Here is a 26,752-nt window from a genome sequence, read left to right as displayed (position 1 = left end):
AACAAACTTATACCTCTGTAATTTAGGCACTCACTCTTATCCCCTTTGCCCTTGTACAATGGCACTATGCATGCATTCCGCCAATCCTCAGGCACCTCACCATGAGTCATACATACATTAAATAACCTTACCAACCAGTCAACAATACAGTCACCCCCTTTTTTAATAAATTCCACTGCAATACCATCCAAACCTGCTGCCTTGCCGGCTTTCATCTTCCGCAAAGCTTTTACTACCTCTTCTCTGTTTACCAAATCATTTTCCCTAACCCTCTCACTTTGCACACCACCTCGACCAAAACACCCTATATCTGCCACTCTATCATCAAACACATTCAACAAACCTTCAAAATACTCACTCCATCTCCTTCTCACATCACCACTACTTGTTATCACCTACCCATTTACGCCCTTCACTGAAGTTCCCATTTGCTCCCTTGTCTTACGCACTTTATTTACCTCCTTCCAGAACATCTTTTTATTCTCCCTAAAATTTAATGATACTCTCTCACCCCAACTCTCATTTGCCCTCTTTTTCACCTCTTGCACCTTTCTCTTGACCTCCTGTCTCTTTCTTTTATACATCTCCCACTCAATTGCATTTTTTCCCAGCAAAAATAGTTCAAATGCCTCTCTCTTCTCTTTCACTAATAATCTTACTTCTTCATCCCACCACTCACTACCCTTTCTAATCAACCCACCTCCCACTCTTCTCATGCCACAAGCATCTTTTGCGCAATCCATCACTGATTCCCTAAATACATCCCATTCCTCACCCACTCCCCTTACTTCCATTGTTCTCACCTTTTTCCATTCTGTACTCAGTCTCTCCTGGTACTTCCTCACACAAGTCTCCTTCCCAAGCTCACTTACTCTCACCACCCTCTTCACCCCAACATTCACTCTTCTTATCTGAAAACCCATACAAATCTTCACCTTTGCCTCCACAAGATAATGATCAGACATCCCTCCAGTTGCACCTCTCCGCACATTAACATCCAAAAGTCTCCCTTTCGCGCGCCTGTCAATTAACACATAATCCAATAACGCTCTCTGGCCATCTCTCCTACTTACATACGTATACTTATGTATATCTCGCTTTTTAAACCAGGTATTCCCAATCACCAGTCCTTTTTCAGCACATAAATCTACAAGCTCTTCACCATTTCCATTTACAACACTGAACACCCCATGTATACCAATTGTTCCCTCAACTGCCACATTACTCACCTTTGCATTCAAATCACCCATCACTATAACCCGGTCTCGTGCATCAAAACCACTAACACACTCATTCAGCTGCTCCCAAAACACTTGCCTCTCATGATCTTTCTTCTCATGCCCAGGTGCATATGCACCAATAATCACCCATCTCTCTCCATCAACTTTCAGTTTTACCCATATTAATCGAGAATCTACTTTCTTACATTCTATCACATACTCCCACAACTCCTGTTTCAGAAGTAGTGCTACTCCTTCCCTTGCTCTTGTCCTCTCACTAACCCCTGACTTTACTCCCAAGACATTCCCAAACCACTCTTCCCCTTTACCCTTGAGCTTTGTTTCACTCAGAGCCAAAACATCCAGGTTCCTTTCCTTAAACATACTACCTATCTCTCCTTTTTTTTCTCATCTTGGTTACATCCACACACATTCAGACATCCCCATTTGAGCCTTCGAGGAGGATGAGCACTCCCCGCGTGACTCCTTCTGTTTCCCATTTTAGCAAGTTAAAAAATTACAAGGAGGGGAGGATTTCTGGCCCCCCGCTCCCGTCCCCTCTAGTCGTCTTCTACGACATGCGAGGAATGCGTGGGAAGTATTCTTTCACCCCTATCCCCAGGGATAATACATATATATATATATACATATATATATATATACATACACATACATACGCACACATACACACACACACACATATACATATATATATATATATATATATATATATAGTTAAGAGTAAATGTGAATAAGAGCAAGGTTATTAGGTACAGTAGGGTTGAGGGTCAATTCAATTGGGAGGTGAGTTTGAATGGAGAAAAACTGGAGGAAGTGAAGTGTTTTAGATATCTGGGAGTGGATCTGGCAGCGGATGGAACCATGGAAGCGGAAGTGGATCATAGGGTGGGGGAGGGGGCGAAAATTCTGGGAGCCTTGTAGAATGTGTGGAAGTCGAGAACATTATCTCAGAAAGCAAAAATGGGTATGTTTGAAGGAACAGTGGTTCCAACAATGTTGTATGGTTGCGAGGCGTGGACTATGGATAGAGTTGTGCGCAGGAGGATGGATGTGCTGGAAATAAGATGTTTGAGGACAATGTGTGGTGTGAGGTGGTTTGATCGAGTAAGTAACGTAAGGGTAAGAGAGATGTGTGGAAATAAAAAGAGCGTGGTTGAGAGAGCAGAAGAGGGTGTTTTGAAATGGTTTGGTCACATGGAGAGAATGAGTGAGGAAAGATTGACCAAGAGGATATATGTGTCAGAGGTGGAGGGAACGAGGAGAAGAGGGAGACCAAATTGGAGGTGGAAAGATCGAGTGAAAAAGATTTTGTGTGATCGGAGCCTGAACATGCAGGAGGGTGAAAGGAGGGCAAAGAATAGAGTGAATTGGAGCGATGTGGTATACCGGGGTTGACGTGCTGTCAGTGGATTGAATCAAGGCATGTGTATGGGGGTGGGTTGGGCCATTTCTTTCGTCTGTTTCCTTGCGCTACCTCGCAAACGTGGGAGACAGCGGCAAAAAAAAAAAAAAAAAATATATATATATATATATATATATATATATATATATATATACACACACACACACACACACATATATATATATATATATATTTATTTATTTATTTGTTTTTCTTTGTTGCTGTCTCCCACGTTAGCGAGGTAGCGCAAGGAAACAGACGAAAGAATGGCCCAACCCACCCACATACACATGTATATACATAAACGTCCACACACGTAAATATACATACTTATACAACTCAATGTATACATATATATACACACACAGACATATACATATATACACATGCACATAATTCATACTGTCTGCCTTTATTCATTCTCATCACCACCCCACCACACATGGAATAACAGCCCCCTCCCCCCTCATGTGAGTGAGGTAGTGCTAGGGAAAGACAACAAAGGCCCCATTCGTTCACACTCAGTCTCTAGCTGTCATGTAATAATGCATCGAAACCACAGCTCCCTTTCCACATCAAGAACTTTCCATGGTTTACCCCAGACGCTTCACATGCGCTGGTTCAATCCATTGACAGCACGTCGACCCCGGTATACCACATCGTTGCAATTCACTCTATTCCTTGCACGCCTTTCACCCTCCTGCATGTTCAGGTCCCGATCACTCAAAATCTTTTTTACTCCATCTTTCCACCTCCAATTTGGTCACCCACTTCTCATTCCCTCCACCTCTGACACATATATCCTCTTGGTCAATCTTTCCTCATTCTCTCCATGTGACCAAACCATTTCAAAACACCCTCTTCTGCTCTCTCAACTACACTCTTTTTATTACCACACATCTCTCTTACCCTATTATTACTTACTCGATCAAACCACCTCACACCACATATCATCCTCAAACATCTCATTTCCAGCTCACCCACCCTCCTGTGCACAACTCTATCCATAGCCCACGCTATGTTTCCTTTTTACTCGCATCGAGCTGAAGCTCACTTTCTTGCACATTTCTATGACTTCTTTAGTTGAAGTGCTACTCCTTCCTTAGCACTTGCCCTCACTTTAGTTCTTGAGTTTACTCCTGAGACATTTCCAAACCATTCTTCCCCCTTACCACTGAGCTTTGTTTCAATCTGAGATAAGACATCCCTGTTCCTATCCTCAAACATATCTCTCTCTCTCTCTTCTCATCTTGGTCACATTCAGTCACATTAGGACACTCCAGCCTGAACCTTCTCGCTTGGCTTCTTCTTTTGTTGCAACTTAAACAAACTTAATGGGTAGGACATACGGTCTTCTAAATGTCCAATTAGCTACAAAAATAAAGCATTTGGTAATATTACATAAAAAGTAGAACAACAATGGAAGAGGCCACTTTTCTGTGTGTGGCCTGTCTCATGTCATTAGCTTTATATAATCCTCGTACAGGAAGGAAAACTAAAATATTTTACGGTCAATAAGTACATTTCTAAAGTTGTAAGGTCATTTGATCACAGAACATGGATGAGAACAATGATAACATTAAATATAGGTGTGTGGAAATATGCAGGACAGCATGAATAATGAAAAATTGATATGTATACTAGTCTCACTGAAGATGGAAGTTTCATTTAGTGTATAACGTTACTATGTGAAGGCATTATCATGTTCGTCTCCCTTGACCACTGAATTCAATTTGCACAAATGAAAAAGTAAAAAGGATTTATGCGACTATTAAGGTTATTGATTCAATTAACATAATATACAGGGAGGAAAATGTGCATAACTAAATGGTTTCATGTACCTAATCCACTCAATGGAAAACAAGCAGATAAATAAAGATGATACATAAACAGATGAGCAACTTCTACACACCATTGATGGTAGCACATTGCAGAGGTGTTTGTCCAAGCTGATTCTTAGAGTGCAATGCTTGTGAATTCCAGCGATACAAGAGGAGAGCAGTGTGACGATGTCCACGAGAGCAGGCCCAGCTCAAGGGTGTACAACCACGAGAATCCTGCCGTAGTGCATCTACCTCACACTCAAGCACCAATGATGGATTTTCTTCTCGCCACCGCAATAATGCCATAATCAACCTGTTGGTTGAATGGTGGAATAGAAAACCTAATACCAAACTAAACCATATTGCTATAGACAATATTGATTAAAGTGTTGAAGCAAAACTGAATACCTCTGTGTCATACAGTCACCAACAAAACAAATGGAATTAAATACATTAAAATGAATTCAGAAGCACTTCAAAAGCAACAGTGACAGGACTGAACATATGCACTACTATGAAAGGCTGAAAGAAATGAAACTTTAAATCCAAAAAAGAAGAGAGAGATGCATGATAATCAATGCAATGTAAATAAACTGATGGGATAAAGTAAAATTTACTGAACTTAAAGGCCTCTCAAGAAAGAAACAGTTATCAAATCTCCAAGAATACCATGGAATATACCAAAAGATATCAGACAAAATTATATGACAGCCCAGCAAGAAAGATGGAAAAACCATTCAGTATACTACCAGGGGAAATAAGAAACATGCATGGAACAACTATAGAAATGTCTACAAGAAAACTCTGATATATGTTTGAAATCAATCCCAGAATACATAATTACTCACTGTATGTGGTAGCAGGGAGAAAGAGTATTATTTCTCATGCAAGAAGTATGGTGAGCACTGTGTGTCAGCTATGCCAATTAGGCAAAATCTCTTTGCAAATACCCACAGGTAAGTGATCCCATTTCCTCTCTTCCTTTTAATCTGTGTTTCTCCAACTGTCCTCTCTATAGGTCCTAACCACTTCAGCACACCCTGGTCAACTCTATCAGTAATACTACCGTTACTACCAAACAGCTCTTACAGTGTCATTCCTGGCATGAACAACCTACCTCACACTACATACTGTTTTAAAGCATTTCTAATTCATCTACCATCCTCTGCTATTTTGAATTCTTGGCTCAAGGCTCACACCCATAAACACTGCTGGAACAGATATACCTTCAAGCATACCTATCTCTGCCCTAACAGACAATGATCATTCTTTCCACACACTCCTGAATGCACCTACGATCTTAGCCTTCCCTCCCACCCAATGAATCACTTCAACTCATATGGTTCCACCTGCTGTCAAGTCCATTCCCAGGTTCCTAATACACTATACTCTCTCAAACCATCCTATCTCATTTCCTTGCTATATCTCATTACCTTACTTTTGTTCATACTCACTCTTGAATTCCTCCTTCCGCACACTCTCCCAAACACTGTATCCAGTTTCTGGATTTTCTCTCTAGAGTATGACACCAAAGATGTGTCATTTGCAAACACTAACTGATTCATCTCCAATGCTTCCCCACCATCACCATACCACAGACCTGCCCCTCATTCTGAAATCCTTACAATTACCTCCCTTGCCACCCCATCCATGAGCAGATTAAACTACAGAGATATCAGAGATCCTTGAAAGAGACTCACCTTCACCAAGAACCTCTCAGACTCCTCTCTACTTACACACGTCTTTCATTCCCAGTAAAAACTCCTCACTACATTCAGTATCTTCCATTTGTCCCATAGCATATTCCACAAGGCCTCTCCATCAACCCTATTATTCACTTTTTCTGAGTTTATAAATTACATACATACAATTCAGTCTTTGTACACACCTCCAGCACACAAATATTTCAAAACAAACACCTGGCACACACAAACTCTATCCCAACTGAAGCCACACTGCTCCTCCCCAGTCTGACATTCTGTGCACGATACAACCTTTTCAATCACCCTTATAATATTTAGACAAAAATCAAGTCCCATCATAAAACATATGAGAATGTCTAAAACCTGAATTACCTGGAATACCCAAGCATAGCAGCTAAATGTAGAAGAGTGAGGCCATGTAGTTCTGGTAAGCCCGCAGCAAACCCTTGGTCCATACTTAACCATGGCTTCCCACTCATTCTCTGACAATAAAACACAACTCGTTCCTGCAAAACAAAGTATGCCAGTTAAAAAACAATATCTGATCTTATTACAAATATGCAAAGGCAACAAAAATATTCAAAGAACAAATTTCACACACTAAGTAATTCTGGAATAATCCATCATTATAAACCTTCGCTGGATTAACCAGGACCTTAAAAATGGATGGCCACAAAAGAATACTGCACTCACATTATCATATTCAACTCAATTTTGGTACAGCTCAACCACAACTAGTTTCATTTCCTGAAATGACTAAAAATACTGCTGATACAAGTACCTGTAAAAGGTCATTACCCAACTCTACTAATCAATTTTTACTGCTTTAACTTCTTTCTTTGTGCTGTACTTTTGGCTTGCCTCTCTTATGGATATCATTTCGTTTCTGTGCTCCCAAAAGTTAAAGCATACCCAAAAAATATTGTCTGCCCCCTACATATTTTCAAAGGTGATACACAGTTAACACTGCTAAGGTTTAGTGTGTGCACAAGCATATGGTGCTCTCTGGGTGAAATCATCATACATACAGTTGCTGAGACTAGTGCTTTTAATGGTGTGAGCACCAGTGACCTGCCACAGTTTGCCTGAGGATATCTCAAAGGAATGATGTTCTTTCTTTACTCTTCCAAGCTGCCACTTCATTTTGGTAATTTCACTTTTGGGGACTGTATTTCTTCCACCTGTGCTTTAAGATGGTTGGCTCTTACCTTTCTAAGGAGAATAAAGCCTGAATTCTCCACTGTAACTAAGAAAATGGGGGTACATGTGAGATTTCTAGGCTCACTGGGCTCTTAGAATACATGATCAGGCAGCTGCATCTTCCAACATCTCATCAGTGCCTTGCCTCATCCAGATCAAGACCCTATTGACCCAACACATGGACACAGAATACTTCAGGAACCTTGCCAATTCCATGCCCGGATGTCTACAGATGGTAATAATGATCAAAGGAGAAATAACAAAGTAATAAAATGTAAGCACGACATTGCCTTTGAAAACATACGGGAAGACAGAAAAGGTTTTTTGTTCTGTGTGGTCTACCATAAGGTGAGTTTGGCGGTTCAGAAAGCTAGTACATCAAATATTATAATGTGGCTGTTGGCAAATGTTAAGATGGGAAATTGTTATAGATTCTTTAGCTCTACTGCTGTGCTTTGTATTTCTACTTTCTTGTCCTTCCAAAGAACCATACCATATCCCTTTTCAAATTATTAGCTTTCTAGTCCCTTAAAAACTCAAGGATATACCTTTCCCTTTTTTCCTTTTGCATTTCATTTCAAGACAAGGATTTAATGAAGAAATCTGTCCAAGACTGGAGTAGAAACTGAGAGAGAAATTCTGGGTTATACACGAGTCTGTGACAATTCATATTTGGCCAAGAAGAAAGATTCAGAGTTTTCCAAATGGACAAGGTATTACTGGAAAATTATTCTTATCAAGGAATCAATTCATCTTACTACTGGCAGCCTTTCCTTTTGTAGTGATGTATTATCAGGAACATATGAAGAATGACATCATCTGCATATATTCAGTCTCTAGATATCATGTCTAATATACAAAACCAAAATCTGTCATCCATCACCATGCCTCACATACCACTCCACTGTTACTTTAACCACTCAAGCACCAGCAATGGATTCTCCTCTCACCAATCTTCAGCAAATTTACAACACATCCTCCCAAACCACATATACCCTGTTGCTCCAGTTCTTTCAATCCAACTAACAACTCTTGCCCACTTGAATGTTCACATGAGTGATATCTATGATTTTACACAACCTCTCTTTCCTTCTTTTCATCTTGTTTACAACCATGCACATTCATACACTTAAGACCATCTTTGACAAAAAAAAAATTCTCTCTTGGTTAATCCTCTCATTTCCACTTTTAGGAAGTCATATTAAAAGAGAAGAGGGCCTCTAACCCCAGTCACAACCCTCTTAGTTGTTTTATACAACACAGGAGAGTCATGTGTTGCTGCCCTTGAAATATCCAAAGCTTCTGGCCATTTTTTTGGCTAACCTCCCTCACTTTGCTCCTTCATATCAAACTTCCTCTCTGGCTAATCTATTTCTGTGCTTTACATGAATTCACATGAGAAAGAAAGACAACAGGAGGCCTGATTGATCCATGAATGGGTTGTCTTGGTAAAAGGAAAAAAAATAAATTTCACATGCCCTGGTTCAACCCATTGACAGCACGTCGACCCCAGTATACCACATCGCTCCAATTCACTATTCCTTGCACGCCTTTCACCCTCCTGTATGTTCAGGCCCCCACCACTCAAAATCTTTTTCACTCCTTCCTTCCACCTCCAATTTGGTCTCCCACTTCTCGTTCCCTCCACCTCTGACACATATATCCTCTTGGTCAATCTTTCCTCATCATTCTCTCCATGTGACCAAACCATTTCAGAAATACACCCTCCTCTGCTCTCTCAACTACACTCTTTTTATTACCACACATCTCTCTTAACTTTTCGTTACTTAATCAAACCACCTCACACCACATATTGTCCTCAAACATCTCATTTCCAGCACATCTACCCTTCTCCTCACAACCCTATCGATGGCCCATGCCTCACAACCATATAACATTGTTTTAACCATTATTCCTTCAAACATACCCATTTTTGCTCACCAAGATAACGATCTCACCTTCCACACATACTTCAATGCTCCCAGAACCTTCACCCCCTTCCCCACCCTGTGATTCACTTTCACTTCCATGGTTCCATCCACTGCTAAATCCACTCCCAGATATCAAAAACACTTCACTTCCTCAAGTTTTCTCCACTCAAACTTACCTCAACCCTTCAACCCTACTGAACCTAATAACCTTGCTCTTATTCATATTTACTCTCTGCTTTCTTCTTTCACACACTTTACCAAACTAAGTCACCAGCTTCTGCAGTTTCTAGCCTGAATCAGCCACCAGCGCTGTATCATCAGCAAAACAACTGACTCACTTCTCAAACCCTCTCATCCACAATGGACTGCATACTTACCCCTCTCTCCAAAACTCTTGCATTCACCTCCCTAACAACCCCATCTATAAACAAATTAAGCAACCATGAAGACATCATGCACCCCTTCCGCAAACCAACATTCACTGGGAACCAATCACTTTCCTCTCTTCCTACTCATACACATGCCTCACATCCTTGATAAAAACTTTTCACTGCTTCTAGCAACTTATGTGCTGAGAGGGGCAACTGGAGGGATGTCTGATCATTACCTTGTGGAGGAGAAGGTGAAGATTTGTAGAGGTTTTCAGAAAAGAAGAGAGAATGTTGGGATGAAGAGAGAGGTGAGGGTAAGTGAGCTTGGAAAGGAGACTTGTGTGAGGAAGCACCAGGAAAGATTGAGTGCAGAATGGAAAAAGGTGAGAGCAAATGACATAAGGGGAGTGGGGGAGGAATGGGATATATCTAGGGAAGCAAGGATGGCTTGCACAAAAGATGCCTGTGGCATGAGAAAGGTGGGAGGTGAGCAGATTAGAAAGGGTAGTAAGTGGTGGGATGAAGAAGTAAGATTGTTAGTGAAAGAGAAGAGAGAGGCATTTGGATGATTTTTGCAGGGAAATAGTGCAAATGACTGAGAGATGTATAAAAGAAAGAGGCAGGAAGTCAAGAGAAAGGTGCAAGAGGCGAAAAAGAGGGCAAATGAGAGTTGAGATGAGAGAGTATCGTTAAATTTTATGGGGAATAAAAAGATGTTTTGGAAGGAGGCAAATAAAGTGCATAAGACAAGAGAACAAATGGGAACATCAGTGAAGGGGGCTAATGAGGAGGTAATAACAAGTAGTGGTGAAGTGAGAAGGAGATGGAGTGAGTATTTTGAAGGTCTGTTGAATGCGTTTGATGATAGAGTGACAGATATAGGGTGTTTTGTTCGAGGTGGTTTGCGAAGATTTATTAATTTCATCTATTACACTTAGTCGCTGTCTCCCACATTAGTGGGGTAGCACAAGGAAACAGACAAAAGAATGGCCTAACCCACCCACATACAAATGTATATACATAAACGCCCACACACGCACAAATACATACCTATACATTTCAATGTATCCATACATATACATACACAGACATATACATATATACACATGTACATATTCATACTTGCTGCCTTCATCCATTCCCGTCGCCACCCCGTCACGCATGAAATGGCATCCCCCTCCCCTCACGCGTGTGTGAGGTAGCGCTAGGAAATGACAACAAAGGCCACATTCGTTCACACTCAGTCTCTAGCTGTCATGTGTAATGCACTGATACCACAGCTCCCTTTCCACATCTAGGCCCCACAAAACTTTCCATGGTTTACCCCAGATGCTTCGCATACCCTGGTTCAATCCATTGACAGCACGTCAACCCCGGTATACCAAATCGTTATAATTCACTCTATTCCTCGCATGCCTTTTATCCTCCTGTATGTTCAGGCCCTGATCACTCAAAATCTTTTTCACTCCATCCTTCCACCTCCAATTTGGTCTCCCACTTCTCCTCATTCCCCCAACCTCTGACACATATATCCTCTTTGTCAATCTTTCCTCACTCATTCTCTCTATGTAACCAAACCATTTCACTAAACCTTCTTCTGCTTTCTCTCAACCACACTCTTTTTATTATCACACCTCTCTCTTACCCTTTCATTACTTACTTGATCAAACCACTTCACACCACATATTGTCCTCAAACATCTCATTTCCAACACATCCACCCTCCTCCACACAACCCTTCTACAGCCCACGCCTCACGAAAATATAACATTGTTGGAACCACTATTCCTTCAAACATGCCCATATTTGCTCTCCAAGATAACGTTCTTGCCTTCCACATATTCTTCAGCGAGGTAGCATTACATACAGAGGACTGAGCCTTAAAGGGAAAATCCTCACTTGGCCCCCTTCTCTGTTCCTTCTTTTGGAAAAGCTAAAATTGGAGGGGAGGGTTTCCAGTCTCCTGGCTCCCTCCCCTTTTAGTCACCTCTTATGACATGCAGGGAATACATGGGAATTATCTAAATTTATCTATTATATGTAAGAAAAAAATTCTGCCTGAGTAAATGATATATAAAAATGTAAACGATAGTCATACAGTACTATATAAAAAACACATACATATAAGAAATATACGTGTGAATCATGATTCCTGTGAAAAAATAAAGTATTTAGAATGAGGTGAAGCCTAGGAAAACATAATACCTGTATCATCATAACTAAGGAGCATCCATACTGCCAATCCAGGCTTTGCCCCAACCAGTCAATACCCACCCACAACTAAGCAGAGGGAAATATACTACTTTTGTGTATTTTTTCAATAATGTACAATACAGAGGTTCTGTATTTTTTTTCCCAATGAGTGAGTGAAATTCCTGAGGAAATGCATAGTTCAGGGATTAAGGTCTTCAATATCAGAGATGCTATTTGGTGTCTGGCAAATGCATAGGGCAGTATCACTTGGAAAACCTTACAAAACATGAAGCTTTAACTGTATGTCAAGATTAGAGCAGCTGATTTAAAAATGGACTGGTCTGAAGCATTCCAGACTCAAAAGGTTACAAAGCAAAGAACAATCACGAACTTTTGGTAAATTCACTATCTCTTACCTCAAAATTATGAGCTTTGTGCATCATAACATCATTTTCATAACTGGATGGGCTCTTCTGGCTGTCTGGGCAGACTTGGACCCTCGTTTCCATAGTTTCTAACCGCTGTAGTAGAGTGAACTTCAGAAGGTGCTCATCCTGCTCCCGTACAACCTGCTCCTATTGAAATCAAGTCAAAGAGCCAATTAAAAACTTGGTTATCAATTCCAATACAATTATTATCAGCACTGAGACAATAAAGCAAAAAAAAATAAAAAATCCTGTATTTTCATTGTCACACTCTCAACATTATCCTAAATCACAAGGGGGGTAGAATTATAAAAGAATAAGCTATCTAAAATATTCAAATCATTGGTGTTTAGCATGAAACACCATACAGAGTGAAAAATTTACTACACCTCTTTGACTTTGCTCTCATCGGATGGAGGCTTTTTGTACTCAAATATCACAGAATTGGAGATGACAAAACCTTCACAGGCAACCTGAAGTGTTACCAGGCCAACCTCATGTGCTGTGGAGGACATGCAAATATTCATATAGTTCAGTATATTGTTATAAAAAAGGCTAATATCAAATAAGCAAGAGATTATATTTCTAACAAAGAGTCAAAAATTCAGTCTCATTAATCTGATGGCCTACTTCTCACCACTTAGTGGAATGATAAAAAGAAAAGCTAATTTTAGTAGAATAACTACACAATATTTCATGAAGTTAGGTCTAGGTTTTTCAGTTACAATCTTAAGTGATCTGATAATAAATAACATGTTAAATATCCCTCTATATCCACACCAGTACAATGAACCTCCTAAACATCTTTTGGCTTATGTAGAAGCACCAATGAATATTCTATACCTACACCAATAGACTGAATCCTACTATATATCTAGCGGCTTCTCCAGAAGTACCTCTACCACCAATATTTTATACATTCCTATTTGTTATACCCCTCAGACATGTTATGCTTTACTATATCCATCTAACTAAACCTTGATATTGCAATCCATATATGTCTCTATATCCATTCTCAAACATCCATACAATTTCAAAGCTCTAGCTTTCACTCTTACCACTACCTCCTTCACAAGACACACAGAAGGGAGGTTCTTCACAGTGCCCTCTTACCTGGACAATAGCAGCGTAGTACACCTGACTGAACAAGTGTAGTTGAAGTGGGAACACCATCAAACAAAACTGTATAAGGAGAGGAGCTGCTGTACCATGGACCAGTCACCAATACCTTCACTCCTCCCTAAAGAAATAAATATGGCAAATATTTGGAATAACAGGAAAATACAATCAACAACCATCTATGTAGATGTTACAACACAATTTACTAGGCCACACAACAACAAAAGAGAAATCACAGTATGTTTACATGATTATCAATAATGATCATCTAATCTATTCATATCATGATGCTTTTCTCCCACATCCAGAGCAGGGAGATGAATGCAAATACAAATATTTTGGATACTGACTGTCTTTTACAACTTCATGTCAAATAAAATTTGACAACATAAAAAAATTTCTCTTTAAACAGAGATTAAGTTGCCAGAAATAAAATTGTGATGATGAAGGGCATTTAATGGCAATGTGGCAAATTTTTTCACCTGTAGAGTGACTGAACAGTAGAATAAACTACCAAAAGAGACTACCTCCAAATTATGGCTAAACAAAGTCAACTGGCTATAGCTCACCACCCTTCAGTAAACCAGCACCAATAGATGGACACAGACAATAGGGAAGGACAGTTCAGGCAGCAGTTTGGAGAGTCTACAGCTCATGAAGTCTGCTGTGAACATGTAAGAGGGAGAGTAGAATATGCAGGAGCCCCTGAATGGAATGTGCATTAGATATTCAGTTTGAGTGTGCTAAATGTTGTAAGTTTAAATAGAGTTTGAGAATAGAGGAGATCCACTTTGTAAGGGAGTGAGACACTAACACTGTGAAGTGAGAAAGTTCATTAAGTTAATGTATAAGAGTGCAGCTACCTTAAAGGGACTAAAATTCATATTTTCAATGTAACCAAAAGGCAACACTTTGTCAGTTAAATATCTTAATTCTCCTTTTGTTTGTTATAATTTGCTTTAGTCAGGTTCATAACTGTTACTCGTATTACTTTGGGGGATAATTTAAAAAGACTGGCACTGTCACAGCCAGAAATGACCAAAATGGACTCAGTTACAGGAATGTATAACAAGTCAGTCAAAACAAGATCTGCAAAAAGAGGACCAGACATGAAAGAAAAGAGAACACTTGAGATGAAAACACCAGACTGCAAATGGTTAAGGATCTTAGGCAAAATTCACTGAAGAGCAAGACCAGAGGGTAACACAACTGGAGCTTAAGGCAACAAAGTGAGGAAGCATTTTGAGGATCATGAAGCAAGTTATATGATGAGAGAGGAACAGATATGCACTTCAGTGGAGGGGATTCAGGAGATACAAAACCAGATGAAAGAAGGTGAAGCTATTAAAAAGCAGTGTGATGAAGGTTGCTCAGCCAGAGGAAAGGACTAAAATGCATACAAAACTTACAGAAAACAATACTGGGCAGAAAATTGTGAAAGCAATACCAGCAGTTATTCAGGCTAAAGAAAAGACAAAAGACATATGGCATCAATTCAGTCAATACTGACAGCTTTCCAGTTAGAGAAAAAGGACTGATACACTCTGAGACACTGATGACAGTAGAGGGCAGATCAGCAGAGCACAAAGAGAGGTACATAGACCTGGGGTGACAGACAGAAGTACACAGGAAATCAAGTGAATGGTTGGTAGAATAACTTGCAATTTAATGAGGAAGCAATTAAGGAAGTATTTGGCCTAACTGATGGAAGCTTTAGCAAAAATGTGAGACATATGACCAGTACTTGCTAAATGATGAGAAAGAGGTTATGGAGAAAGTTAGAGACAGAGGTTGACACTTCTACACTGAGGATTCTAGCTGAAAAGTGGATGGTACCAAAATTTGAAAGATTAGTAAAGCAAGAATTTGACAGACATAAATTCATAGCATGACTTATCATATACATGGAAAGAAGGGGGAAATGGATATCAAAGGACTTCTAAAGGCTATGGGACTGCCTGACACAATTTCTGTGATAAAGGAAAGAAGAAATGGTGGTTATAACAAAGAAGTAAGGAGGGGGGAAGCCAGTTATGGTTACATTTGACTTGGATGCCATCAAGCCAGGAAATACATAGAAAAGCTATGAATCTTAATGACATGAAGGAATTCAGTGAGATATTCATCAAATGTGACATATCAAATGAAGAGAGGGAGAAAAGCAGAATACTGTCAGAAGAGAAAACACTTAAGACACCACAAGTGGCAAGAGAATGGGAACAGCTTACTAGCACTGAATAGGGGGTATGAGTGTTAGATGATAATGTCTAACCAAAAGTAATGTACTAATAGACAGTGGTAAAGAGCTGGAATTCAAGCACAGTATAAGGGACAGTGCACCTGATAATGTTGGAGTCATGGAAACTAAGCTTACGTAAAAGATGAGTTCTAACCAGTTCTTCACAGAGGATTATATGACTTGAGAAATGAAAGAGAAGGCATAGGAGGGGAAGGATTAGCCCTCTTTATAAGACAGAGCCTGAAGTTTCAAGAAATAGTGGGCAATAATAGTAGACGATGGCCCATTCACCTAAGTAGTGTCAATGTTATATAATCCTCCAAAGAATTGCAACAATCTTGAACATATACAATGATAACAAAGAAGGAACAATTTAGATGGTAAATGAAACAGTGTAACACTCACTTCTTATAAGAGATGACAAAGTACTGACAATGAGGATTTCAGTTATAAAGACAGAGACTGGGAAAACTTCTATTTTTATGGTGACAGGGAGTCATGTAGACACAAGCTTTTGGAGTGTATATTGGAAAATTTCCTATACAAACATATCATGGAGTGCACTAGAATGAGAGAGACTGATTCACCATCATTACCTAGATCTTATCTTCACATATGCTATGGATGCCAAAAACATTACAAGTAATCTCCAGTTGGAAAATGTGATCATGTAAGAAATCAAAGGTAGAGACTGAGAAAAGCATGGAGAATAGTAAGAAGAAAAAATACTGGGCTGCTACGTTTGGCAAGAGGATGGATCAGCCCTGCTTGAAATGCAAGGAGGGTAGGAGTGTTAGGAGATGGTAATTTCAGACAGAAAGTAATGTATTCAAATGCTGAGGAATTAATAGCAAGTGGCAAACAGCTGGAATTCAAAGATCATAAAAGGGAAAGTACACTTGATATTGGAAGAACTGTCAAAACTAAGCTTATAATACATGTAAGATCTCACCTGTTCTGCAAGGAATGAAAGAGAAGACAAGGTAAGGGGAAGATTAGTTCTCTTAATAAAAGAACTACTTGAATTTCATGAAACAGTGGAAGATGGTCCATTTAGATAATACTTTATAGGAAAGTAACTGTAGGGAAGAAGTGCACTCTGGTGTAAGTATTACATAACCCTTCAAAATGGTCTAGAACAAGTATACAAAAATAACAATGAAAGAACAACCAGATAGTACTGATACTAGGGATTTCAGTCATAAAGAGACAGACTGTGAGAATTTGAATTCTCATGGTGATAAGGAGTCATGGAGACACAAGTTTTTCAGTGAGTATACAAGAAATTTCATATACCAATGTTATGGAGTACACCTGGATGAGAGTGACTGATACACCATCATTGCTACATCTTATTTTCACATATACTAGCAAGGATACTGAGAATACTATATAAGATACACAGATTGGAAGAAGTGATCTTGTAAAGCTCAAATCTGAATATGTGGTAGACTAGGAGAAGAAAAGAGGAAAGGTGAGACAACACATAAAGAGGAGACATGACCATGGAAACTACATAAAGCTCAACAATTTCTATGGTAACATAGATTGGGAAATGGAGTTAAGTAGCCAGGAACCTGGGCTTTGTGGTGAAAGGTTTTGTAAAATTCATTATGAAGGAGAAGAAAAATGCACACTTCAAACCTCAAACAGAAAGAGTACACTAAGAGAGAAAAGACTGGTTTAATAAAAGATGTCAAAAAACCAAGGGCTTTGAGGCACGTAATGATGAATACATAGCTAGCACTCCAGCCAGCCAGCATTTGCAAGGCATAAGATAGCAGGGAATGAGTATAGTACAATGAAAAAGGAGGAACAAAGAAACTTTGAAAAAAATATTGGGGACAGGCAGGTGAAAGTCCAAAACTTTTCCATAAATTCATCACGAGTAAGTTCTCAGTTAAGAAGCAGCTAATCAGGCTAATAGATTCAAAGGTAGAACTATTGAGGAAGATGCAAGGATATGTAAGGAACTGAATAACAAGTTCAAAAGTGTTTTCACAGTGGAAGACACTATAGACTTAACACCAGAAAGATGAAAAGGGGAAGTGGTTTTGGAAATCAATGATATCTATTTATTTATCTATTTATTATACTTTGTCGCTGTCTCCCGTGTTAGCGAGGTAGCGCAAGGAAATAGACGAATGAAAGGCCCAACCCACTCACATACAAATGTGTATACATACATGTCCACACATGCACATATACATACCTATACATTTCAACGTATACATATATATACATACACAGACATATACATATACACACATGTACATAATTCATACTTGCTGCCTTATTCATTCCCATCGCCACCCTGCAACACATGAAATGACAACCCCTCCCCCCACAAGCGTGCGAGATAGCGCTAGGAAAAGACAACAAAGGCCACATTCGTTCACACTCAGTCTCTAGCTGTCATGCATAATGCACAGGAACCACAGCTCCCTTTCCACATCCATGCCCTACAAAACTTTCCATGGTTTACCCAAGACACTTCACATGCCCTGGTTCAATCCACTGACAGCACATCAACCCCAGTATACCACATCGTTCCAATTCACTCTGTTCCCTGCACGTCTTTCACCCTCCTGCATTTTTAGGCCCTGATCATTCAAAATCTTTTTCACTCCATCCTTTTACCTCCAATTTGATTTCTCAAATCTCATTCCTTTCGCCTCTGACACACATACCCTCTTTGTCAATCTTTCCTCACTCATTCTCTCCATGCGACCAAAACATTTCAAAACACCCTCTTCTGCTCTCTCAACCACACTCTTTTTATTACCACATATCTCTCTTATCCTTTCATTACTTACTCGATCAAACCACCTCACACCACATATTGTTCTCAAACACCTCATTTCCAGCACATCCACCCTCCTCCGCACAACCCTATCTATAGCTCACGCCTCGCATCCATATAACATTGTTGGAACCACTTTTCCTTCAAACATACCCATTTTTGCTTTATGAGATAATGTTCTCACCTTCCACACATCCTTCAACGCTCCCAGAACTTTCGCCCCCTCCCCCACTTTGTGACTCACTTATGCTTCCATGGTTCCATCTGCTGCCAAATCCACTCGCAGATATCTAAAACACTTTACTTCCTCCGGTTTTTCTCCATCCAAACGTACCTCCCAATTGACTTGTCCCTCAACCCTACTGTACCTAATAACCTTGCTCTTTTTCACATTTACTCTCAGCTTTCTTCTTTCACACACTTTACCAAACTCAGTCACCAGCTTCTGCAGTTTCTCAACTGAATCAGCCACCAGCACTATATCAACAGTGAACAACAACTGACTCACTTCCCAAACCCTCTCATCCACAACAGACTGCATACTTGCCCCTCTTTCCAAAACTCTTGCATTCACCTCCCTAACAACCTCATCCATAAACAAATTAAACGACCATGGAGACATCACACACCCTTGCCGCAAACCAACATTCACAGAGAACCAATCACTTTCCTCTCTTCCTATTCGTACACATGCTTTACATGTTCAATAAAAACTTTTCACTGCTTCTAGCAACTTGCCTCCCACACCATGTACTCTTAATACTTTCCACAAAGCATCTCTATCAACTCAGTCATATGCCTTCTCCAGATCCATAAATGCTCCATACAAATCCATTTGTTTTTCAAAGTACTTCTCACATACATTCTTCAAAGCAAAAACCCAATCCACACATCCTTCATCACTTCTGAAACCCTCCCATGTAATTTCCCAGGAATACTCAACAAACTTATAATTCTGTAATTTGAACACTCACCTTTATCTCCGATGGATCCATTCCATCAATCCTCAGGCACTTCACCATGAGCCATACATACATTGAATATCCTCGCCAACCAGTCAACAACACAGTCACCCCCTTTTTTAATACATTCCACTGCAAATCCATCCAAACCTGCCACCTTGCCAGCTTTCATCTTCCACAAAGTTTTCACTACCTCTTCTCTCTTTACCAAATCATTCTCCCTGACCCTCTCACTTCACACACCACCTCGAACAAAACACCCTATATCTGCCACTCTATCATCAAACACATTCAACAAACCTTCAAAATACTCACTCCATCTCCTTCTAACATCACCACTACTTGTTATTACCTTCCCATTAGCCCCCTTCACAGATGTTCCCATTTGCTCTCTTGTCTTATGCACTTTATTTACCTCCTTCCAAACATCATTTTATTCTCTCTAAAATCTAATGAGACTCTCTCACCCCAACTCTCACTTGACCTCTTTTTCACCTCTTGCTCCTTTCTCTTGACCTCCTGCCTCTTTCTTTTATACATCTCCTAGTCATTTGCACTATTTCCTTGCAAAAATCGACCAAATGACTCTCTCTTTCCTTTCACTAATAATCTTACTTCTTCATCCCACCACTAACTACCATTTCTAATCTGCCCACCTCCATTCTTTCTCATGCCACAAGCATCTTTTCCACAAACTATCACTGCTTCCCTAAATACATCCCATTCCTCCCCCACTCCCTTTACATCCTTTGCTCTTACCTTTTTCCATTCTGCACTCAGTCTCTCCTGGTACTTCCTCACACATGTCTCCTTCCCAAGCTCACTTACTCTCACCACTCTCCCCCCTAACATTCTCTCTTCTTTTCTGGAAATCTCTACGAATCTTCACCTTCGCCTCCACAAGATAATGATCAGATATCCCTCCAGCTGCACTTCTTAGCAAATTAACATCCAAAAGTCTCTCTTTCACATGCCTAACAATTAACACGTAATCCAATATTGCTCTCTGGCCATCTCTCCTACTTACATACGTATACTTATGTATATCTCTCTTTTCAAACCAGGTATTCCCAATCAACAGTCCTTTTTCAGCCCAGAAATCTACAAGCTCTTCACCATTTCCATTTACAACACTAAACACCATGTACACCAATTATTCCCTCAACTGCCACATTACTAACCTTTGCATTAAAATCACCCATCACTATAACCTGGTCTCATGCGTCAAAAGTGCTAACACACTCATTCAGCTGCTTCCAAAACACTTGCCTCTCATGATCTTTCTTCTAATGCCCAGGCACATAGGCACCAGTAATCACCCATCTCTCTCCATCCACGTTCAGTTTGAAAGTTTTATCCATATCAATCTAGACTTTACTTTCTTACACTCTATCACATACTCCCACCACTCCTGTTTCAGGAGTAGTGCTACTCCTTCCTTTGCTCTTGTCCTCTTACCAACTCCTGACTTTATTCCCTAAACATTCCCAAACCACTCTTCCCCTTTACCCTTGAGCTTCATTTCACTAAGAGCCAAGACATCCAGGTTCCTTTCCTCAAACATACTACCTATCTCTCCTTTTTTCTCATCTTGGTTACATCCACACGCATTCAGACACCCCAATTTGAGCCTTCGAGGAGGAAGAGCACTCCCTGCGTCACTCCTCCTTCTGTTTCCCCTTTTAGAAAGTTAAATACAAGGAGGGGAGGGTTTCTAGCCCCTCGCTCCCGTCTCCTTTAGTTGCCTTCTACAACATGCGGGGAATACGTGGGAAGTATTCTTTCTCCCCTATCCCCAAGGATATATTATTTATTATATATTTTGCTTTGTCGCTGTCTCCAGCGTTTGCAAGGTAGCGCAAGGAAACAGACGAAAGAATGGCCCAACCCGCCCACACACACATGTATATACATACACGTCCACACATGCAAATATACATACCTATACATCTCAATGTACACATATATATACACACACAGACATATACATATATACATATGTACATAATTCATAGTCTGCCTTTATTTGTTCCCATCGCCACCTCGCCACACATGGAATAACAACCCCCTCCCCCCCTCATGTGTGCGAGGTAGCGCTAGGAAAAGACACCAAAGGCCCCATTTGTTCACACTCAGTCTCTAGCTGTCATGTAATAATGCACCGAAACCACAGCTTCCTTTCCACATCCATGCCCCACACAACTTTCCATGGTTTACCCCAGACGCTTCACATGCCCTGGTTCAATCCACTGACAGCACGTTGCCCCCGGTATATATATATATATATATATATATATAATACATTAATTTAATTATGTAACCCATGACCCTTTTTAAAGGCTCAAGCACATTTAAAGCTGTTCTACAATAATTTGCAGGGAAAAATGGATGTCTTTGGAGTGAGTAGTTTGTAGCCATTTACTTTTTATTCGTGCAAGGAGAATATTGCGATATATATATATATATTATATATATTCACCATTTCCTGCATTAGCAAGGAAGCATCATGAACAGAGAACTTTGCCTTAAAGGGAATATATATATATATATATATATATATATATATATATATATATATATATATATATATATATATATATATATTTCCTTTCCTTTCATACTATTCGCCATTTCCCGCATCAGCGAGGTAGCGTTAAGAACAAAGGACTGGGCCTTTGAGGGAATATCCTCAACTGGCCCCCTTCTCTGCTCCTTCTTTTGGAAAATTAAAAAAAAAGAGTGTGGAGGATGTCCAGCCATCCGCTTCCTCCCCTTTTAGTCGCCTCCTACGACACACAGGGAATACGTGGGAAGTATTCTTTCTCCCCTATCCCTAGGGTGTTGTGAGAAAGAGATGGAGTGAGTATTTTGAAGGTTTGTTGAATGTGTTTGATGATAGAGTGGCAGATATAGGGTGTTTTGGTTGAGGTGGTGTGCAAAGTGAGAGGGTTAGGGAAAATGATTTGGTAAACAGAGAAGAGGTAGTAAAAGATTTGCGGAAGATGAAAGCCGGCAAGGCAGCAGGTTTGGATGGCATTGCAGTGGAATTTATTAAAAAAGGGGGTGACTGTATTGTTGACTGGTTGGTAAGGTTATTTAATGTATGTATGACTCATGGTAAGGTGCCTGAGGATTGGCAGTATGCGTGCATAGTGCCACTGTACCAAGGCAAAGGGGATAAGAGTGAGTGCTCAAATTACAGAGGTATAAGTTTGTTGAGTATTCCTGGTAAATTATATGGGAGGGTATTGATTGAGAGGGTGAAGGCATGTACAGAGCATCAGATTGGGGAAGGGCAGTGTGGTTTCAGAAGTGGTAGAGGATGTGTGGATCAGGTGTTTGCTTTGAAGAATGTATGTGAGAAATACTTAGAAAAGCAAATGGATTTGTATGTAGCATTTATGGATCTGGAGAAGGCATATGATAGAGTTGATAGAGATGCTCTGTGGAAGGTATTAAGAATATATGGTGTGGGAGGCAAGTTGTTAGAAGCAGTGAAAAGTTTTTATCGAGGATGTAAGGCATGTGTACGTATAGGAAGAGAGGAAAGTGATTGGTTCTCAGTGAATGTAGGTTTGCGGCAGGGGTGTGTGATGTCTCTATGGTTGTTTAATTTGTTTATGGGTGGGGTTGTTAGGCAGGTGAATGCAAGAGTTTTGGAAAGAGGGGCAAGTATGCAATCTGTTGTGGATGAGAGAGCTTGGGAAGTGAGTCAGTTGTTGTTCGCTGATGATACAGTGCTGGTGGCTGATTCATGTCAGAAACTGCAGAGGCTGGTGACTGAGTTTGGTAAAGTGTGTGAAAGAAGAAAGTTAAGAGTAAATGTGAATAACAGCAAGGTTATTAGGTACAGTAGGGTTGAGGGTCAAGTCAATTGAGAGGTAAGTTTGATTGGAGAAAAACTGGAGGAAGTAAAGTGTTTTAGATATCTGGGAGTGGATCTGGCAGCGGATGGAACCATGGAAGCGGAAGTGAATCATAGGGTGGGGGAGGGGGCGAAAATCCTGGGAGCCTTGAAGAATGTGTGGAAGTCGAGAACATTATCTCGGAAAGCAAAAGTGGCTATGTTTGAAGGAATAGTGGTTCCAACAATGTTGTATGGTTGCGAGGCATGGGCTATGGATAGAGTTGTGCGCAGGAGGGTGGATGTGCTGGAAATGAGATGTTTGAGGACAATGTGTGGTGTGAGGTGGTTTGATCGAGTAAGTAATGTAAGGGTAAGAGAGCTGTGTGGAAATAAAAAGAGCGTGGTTGAGAGAGCAGAAGAGGGTGTTTGGAAATGGTTTGGGCACATGGAGAGAATGAGTGAGGAAAGATTGACCAAGAGGATATATGTGTCAGAGGTGGAGGGAATGAGGAGAAGTGGGAGACCAAATTGGAGGTGGAAAGATGGAGTGAAAAAGATTTTGTGTGATCGGGGCCTGAACATGCAGGAGGGTGAAAGGAGGGCAAGGAATAGAGTGAATTGGATCGATGTGGTATACCAGGGTTGACGTGCTGTCAGTGGATTAAATCAGGGCATGTGAAGCGTCTGGGATAAACCATGGAAAGTTGTGTGGGGCCTGGATGTGGAAAGGGAGCTGTGGTTTCGGGCATTATTGCGTGGCAGCTAGAGACTGAGTGTGAACGAATGGCGCCCTTGTTGTCTTTTCCTAGTGCTACCTTGCACACATGAGGGGGGAGGGGGATGGTATGTGTGGCGAGGTGGCGATGGGAGTGAATGGGGGCAGACAGTGTGAATTGTGTGCATGGGTATATATGTATGTGTCTGTGTATGTATATATATGTGTACATTGAGATGTATAGGTATGTATATTTGCGTGTGTGGACGTGTGTGTGTGTATACATTGTGTATGGGGGTGGGTTGGGCTATTTCTTTCGTCTGTTTCCTTGCGCTACCTTGCAAACGCGGGAGACAGCGACAAAGCAAATATATATATATAATAATATTTCTTTCTTTCAAACTATTCGCCATTTCCCGCATTAGCGAGGTAGCGTTAAGAACAGAGGACTGGGCCTTGAGGGAATACCCTCACCTGGCCCAATTCTCTGTTCCTTCTTTTGGAAAAAAAAAAAAAAAAAAAATATATATATATTTTTTTTTTGCTTTGTCGCTGTATCCCGCATTTGCGAGGTAGCGCAAGGAAACAGACGAAAAAAATGGCCCAACCCACCCCCATACACATGTATATACATACGTCCACACATGCAAATATACATACCTACACAGCTTTCCATGGTTTACCCCAGACGCTTCACATGCCCTGATTCAATCCACTGACAGCATGTCAACCCCGGTATACCACATCGATCCAATTCCATTCCTTGCCCTCCTTTCACACTCCTGCATGTTCAGGCCCCGATCACACAAAACCTTTTTCACTCCATCTTTCCACCTCCAATTTGGTCTCCAACTTCTCCTCGTTCCCTCCACCTCCAACACATATATCCTCTTGGTCAATCTTTCCTCACTCATTCTCTCCATGTGCCCAAACCATTTCAAAACACCCTCTTCTGCTCTCTCAACCACGCTTTTTTTATTTCCACACATCTCTCTTACCCTTACGTTACTTACTCGATCAAACCATCTCAAACCACACATTGTCCTCAAACACCTCATTTCCAGCACATCCACCCTCCTGTGCACAACTTTATCCATAGCCCACGCCTCGCAACCATACAACATTGTTGGAACCAATATTCCTTCAAACATAGCCATTTTTGCTTTCCGAGATAATGTTCTCGACTTCCACACATTCTTCAAGGCTCCCAGGATTTTCGCCCCCTCCCCCACCCTATGATCCACTTCCGCTTCCATGGTTCCATCCGCTGCAGATCCACTCCCAGATATCTAAAACACTTCACTTCCTCCAGTTTTTCTCCATTCAAACTTACCTCCCAATTGACTTGACCCTCAACCCTACTGTACCTAATAACCTTACTCTTATTCACATTTTCTCTTAACTTTCTTCTTTCACACACTTTACCAAACTCAGTCACCAGCTTCTGCAGTTTCTCACATGAATCAGCCACCAGCGCTGTATCATCAGCGAACAACAACTGACTCACTTCCCAAGCTCTCTCATCCACAACAGACTTCATACTTGCCCCTCTTTCCAAAACTCTTGCATTACCTCCCTAACAACCCCATCCATAAACAAATTAAACAACCATGGAGACATCACACACCCCTGCCGCAAACCTACATTCACTGAGAACCAATCGCTTTCCTCTCTTCCTACACGTACACATGCCATACATCCTCAATAAAAACTTTTCACTGCTTCTAACAACTTGCCTCCCACACCATATATTCTTAATACCTTCCACAGAGCATCTCTATCAACTCTATCATATGCCTTCTCCAGATCCATAAATGCTACATACAAATCCATTTGCTTTTCTAAGTATTTCTCACATACATTCTTCAAAGCAAACACCTGATCCACACATCCTCTACCACTTCTGAAACCACACTGCTCTTCCCCAATCTGATGCTCTGTACATGCCTTCACCCTCTCAATCAATACCCTCCCATATAATTTACCAGGAATACTCAACAAACTTATACCTCTGTAATTTGAGCACTCACTCTTATCCCCTTTGCCTCTGTACAATGGCACTATGCACGAATTCGCCAATCCTCAGGCACCTCACCATGAGTCATACATACATTAAATAACCTTACCAACCAGTCAATAATACAGTCACCCCCTTTTTTAATAAATTCCACTGCAATACCATCCAAACCTGCTGCCTTGCCGGCTTTCATCTTCCGCAAAGCTTTTACTACCTCTTCTCTGTTTACCAAATCATTTTCCCTAACCCTCTCACTTTGCACACCACCTCGACCAAAACACCCTATATCTGCCACTCTATCATCAAACACATTCAACAAACCTTCAAAATACTCACTCCATCTCCTTCTCACATCCCCACTACTTGTTATCACCACCCCATTTGCGCCCTTCACTGAAGTTCCCATTTGCTCCCTTGTCTTACGCACTTTATTTACCTCCTTCCAGAACATATATATATATATATATATATATATATATATATATATATATATATATATATCATTTCTTATTTTTATTATACTTGATCACGGTGTCCTGCCAGGAAGAAAGAAAGGCTGCATTTGCTCACATCCATTCTCTACCTGTCATGAGCAATGCACTGAAACCATAGCTGCCTATCCACAACAAAGCCTCAAAGACCTTTCCATGGTTTACCCCAATCACTTCAAATGCCCTGATTCAGTCCACTGACTGCTAGCACAGCAACCCCTGTATAAGAAATCATTCCAACTCACTTTATCTTGTGCACATCTTTATCCCT

At 40.5% G+C, this 26,752-nt stretch overlaps 1 protein-coding gene across 7 annotated transcripts in view; it reads right to left on the bottom strand.

The window, feature by feature from the left end:
* Positions 1–26,752, bottom strand: part of Camta (Calmodulin-binding transcription activator) — a 1,164,029-nt gene that overhangs the window by 272,421 nt on the left and 864,856 nt on the right. For all 7 annotated transcript variants that reach the window (XM_071671358.1, XM_071671359.1, XM_071671353.1 and 4 more), the window contains 5 exons: positions 13,402–13,528; positions 12,678–12,790; positions 12,280–12,438; positions 6,542–6,675; positions 4,556–4,779 (listed from right to left, as the gene is read on the bottom strand). In XM_071671358.1, coding sequence (XP_071527459.1) covers positions 4,556–4,779; positions 6,542–6,675; positions 12,280–12,438; positions 12,678–12,790; positions 13,402–13,528 — 757 coding nt within the window. The remainder of the gene's footprint in view (positions 1–4,555; positions 4,780–6,541; positions 6,676–12,279; positions 12,439–12,677; positions 12,791–13,401; positions 13,529–26,752) is intronic.

The sequence above is a fragment of the Panulirus ornatus genome, chromosome 16 (genome assembly GCF_036320965.1).
Source record: "Panulirus ornatus isolate Po-2019 chromosome 16, ASM3632096v1, whole genome shotgun sequence".
In the NCBI taxonomy this organism is placed as follows: Eukaryota; Metazoa; Arthropoda; class Malacostraca; order Decapoda; family Palinuridae; genus Panulirus; species Panulirus ornatus.
The sequence above is the reverse complement of the archived record's forward strand: the minus strand, read 5'-3'. Positions and strand labels throughout refer to the sequence as shown.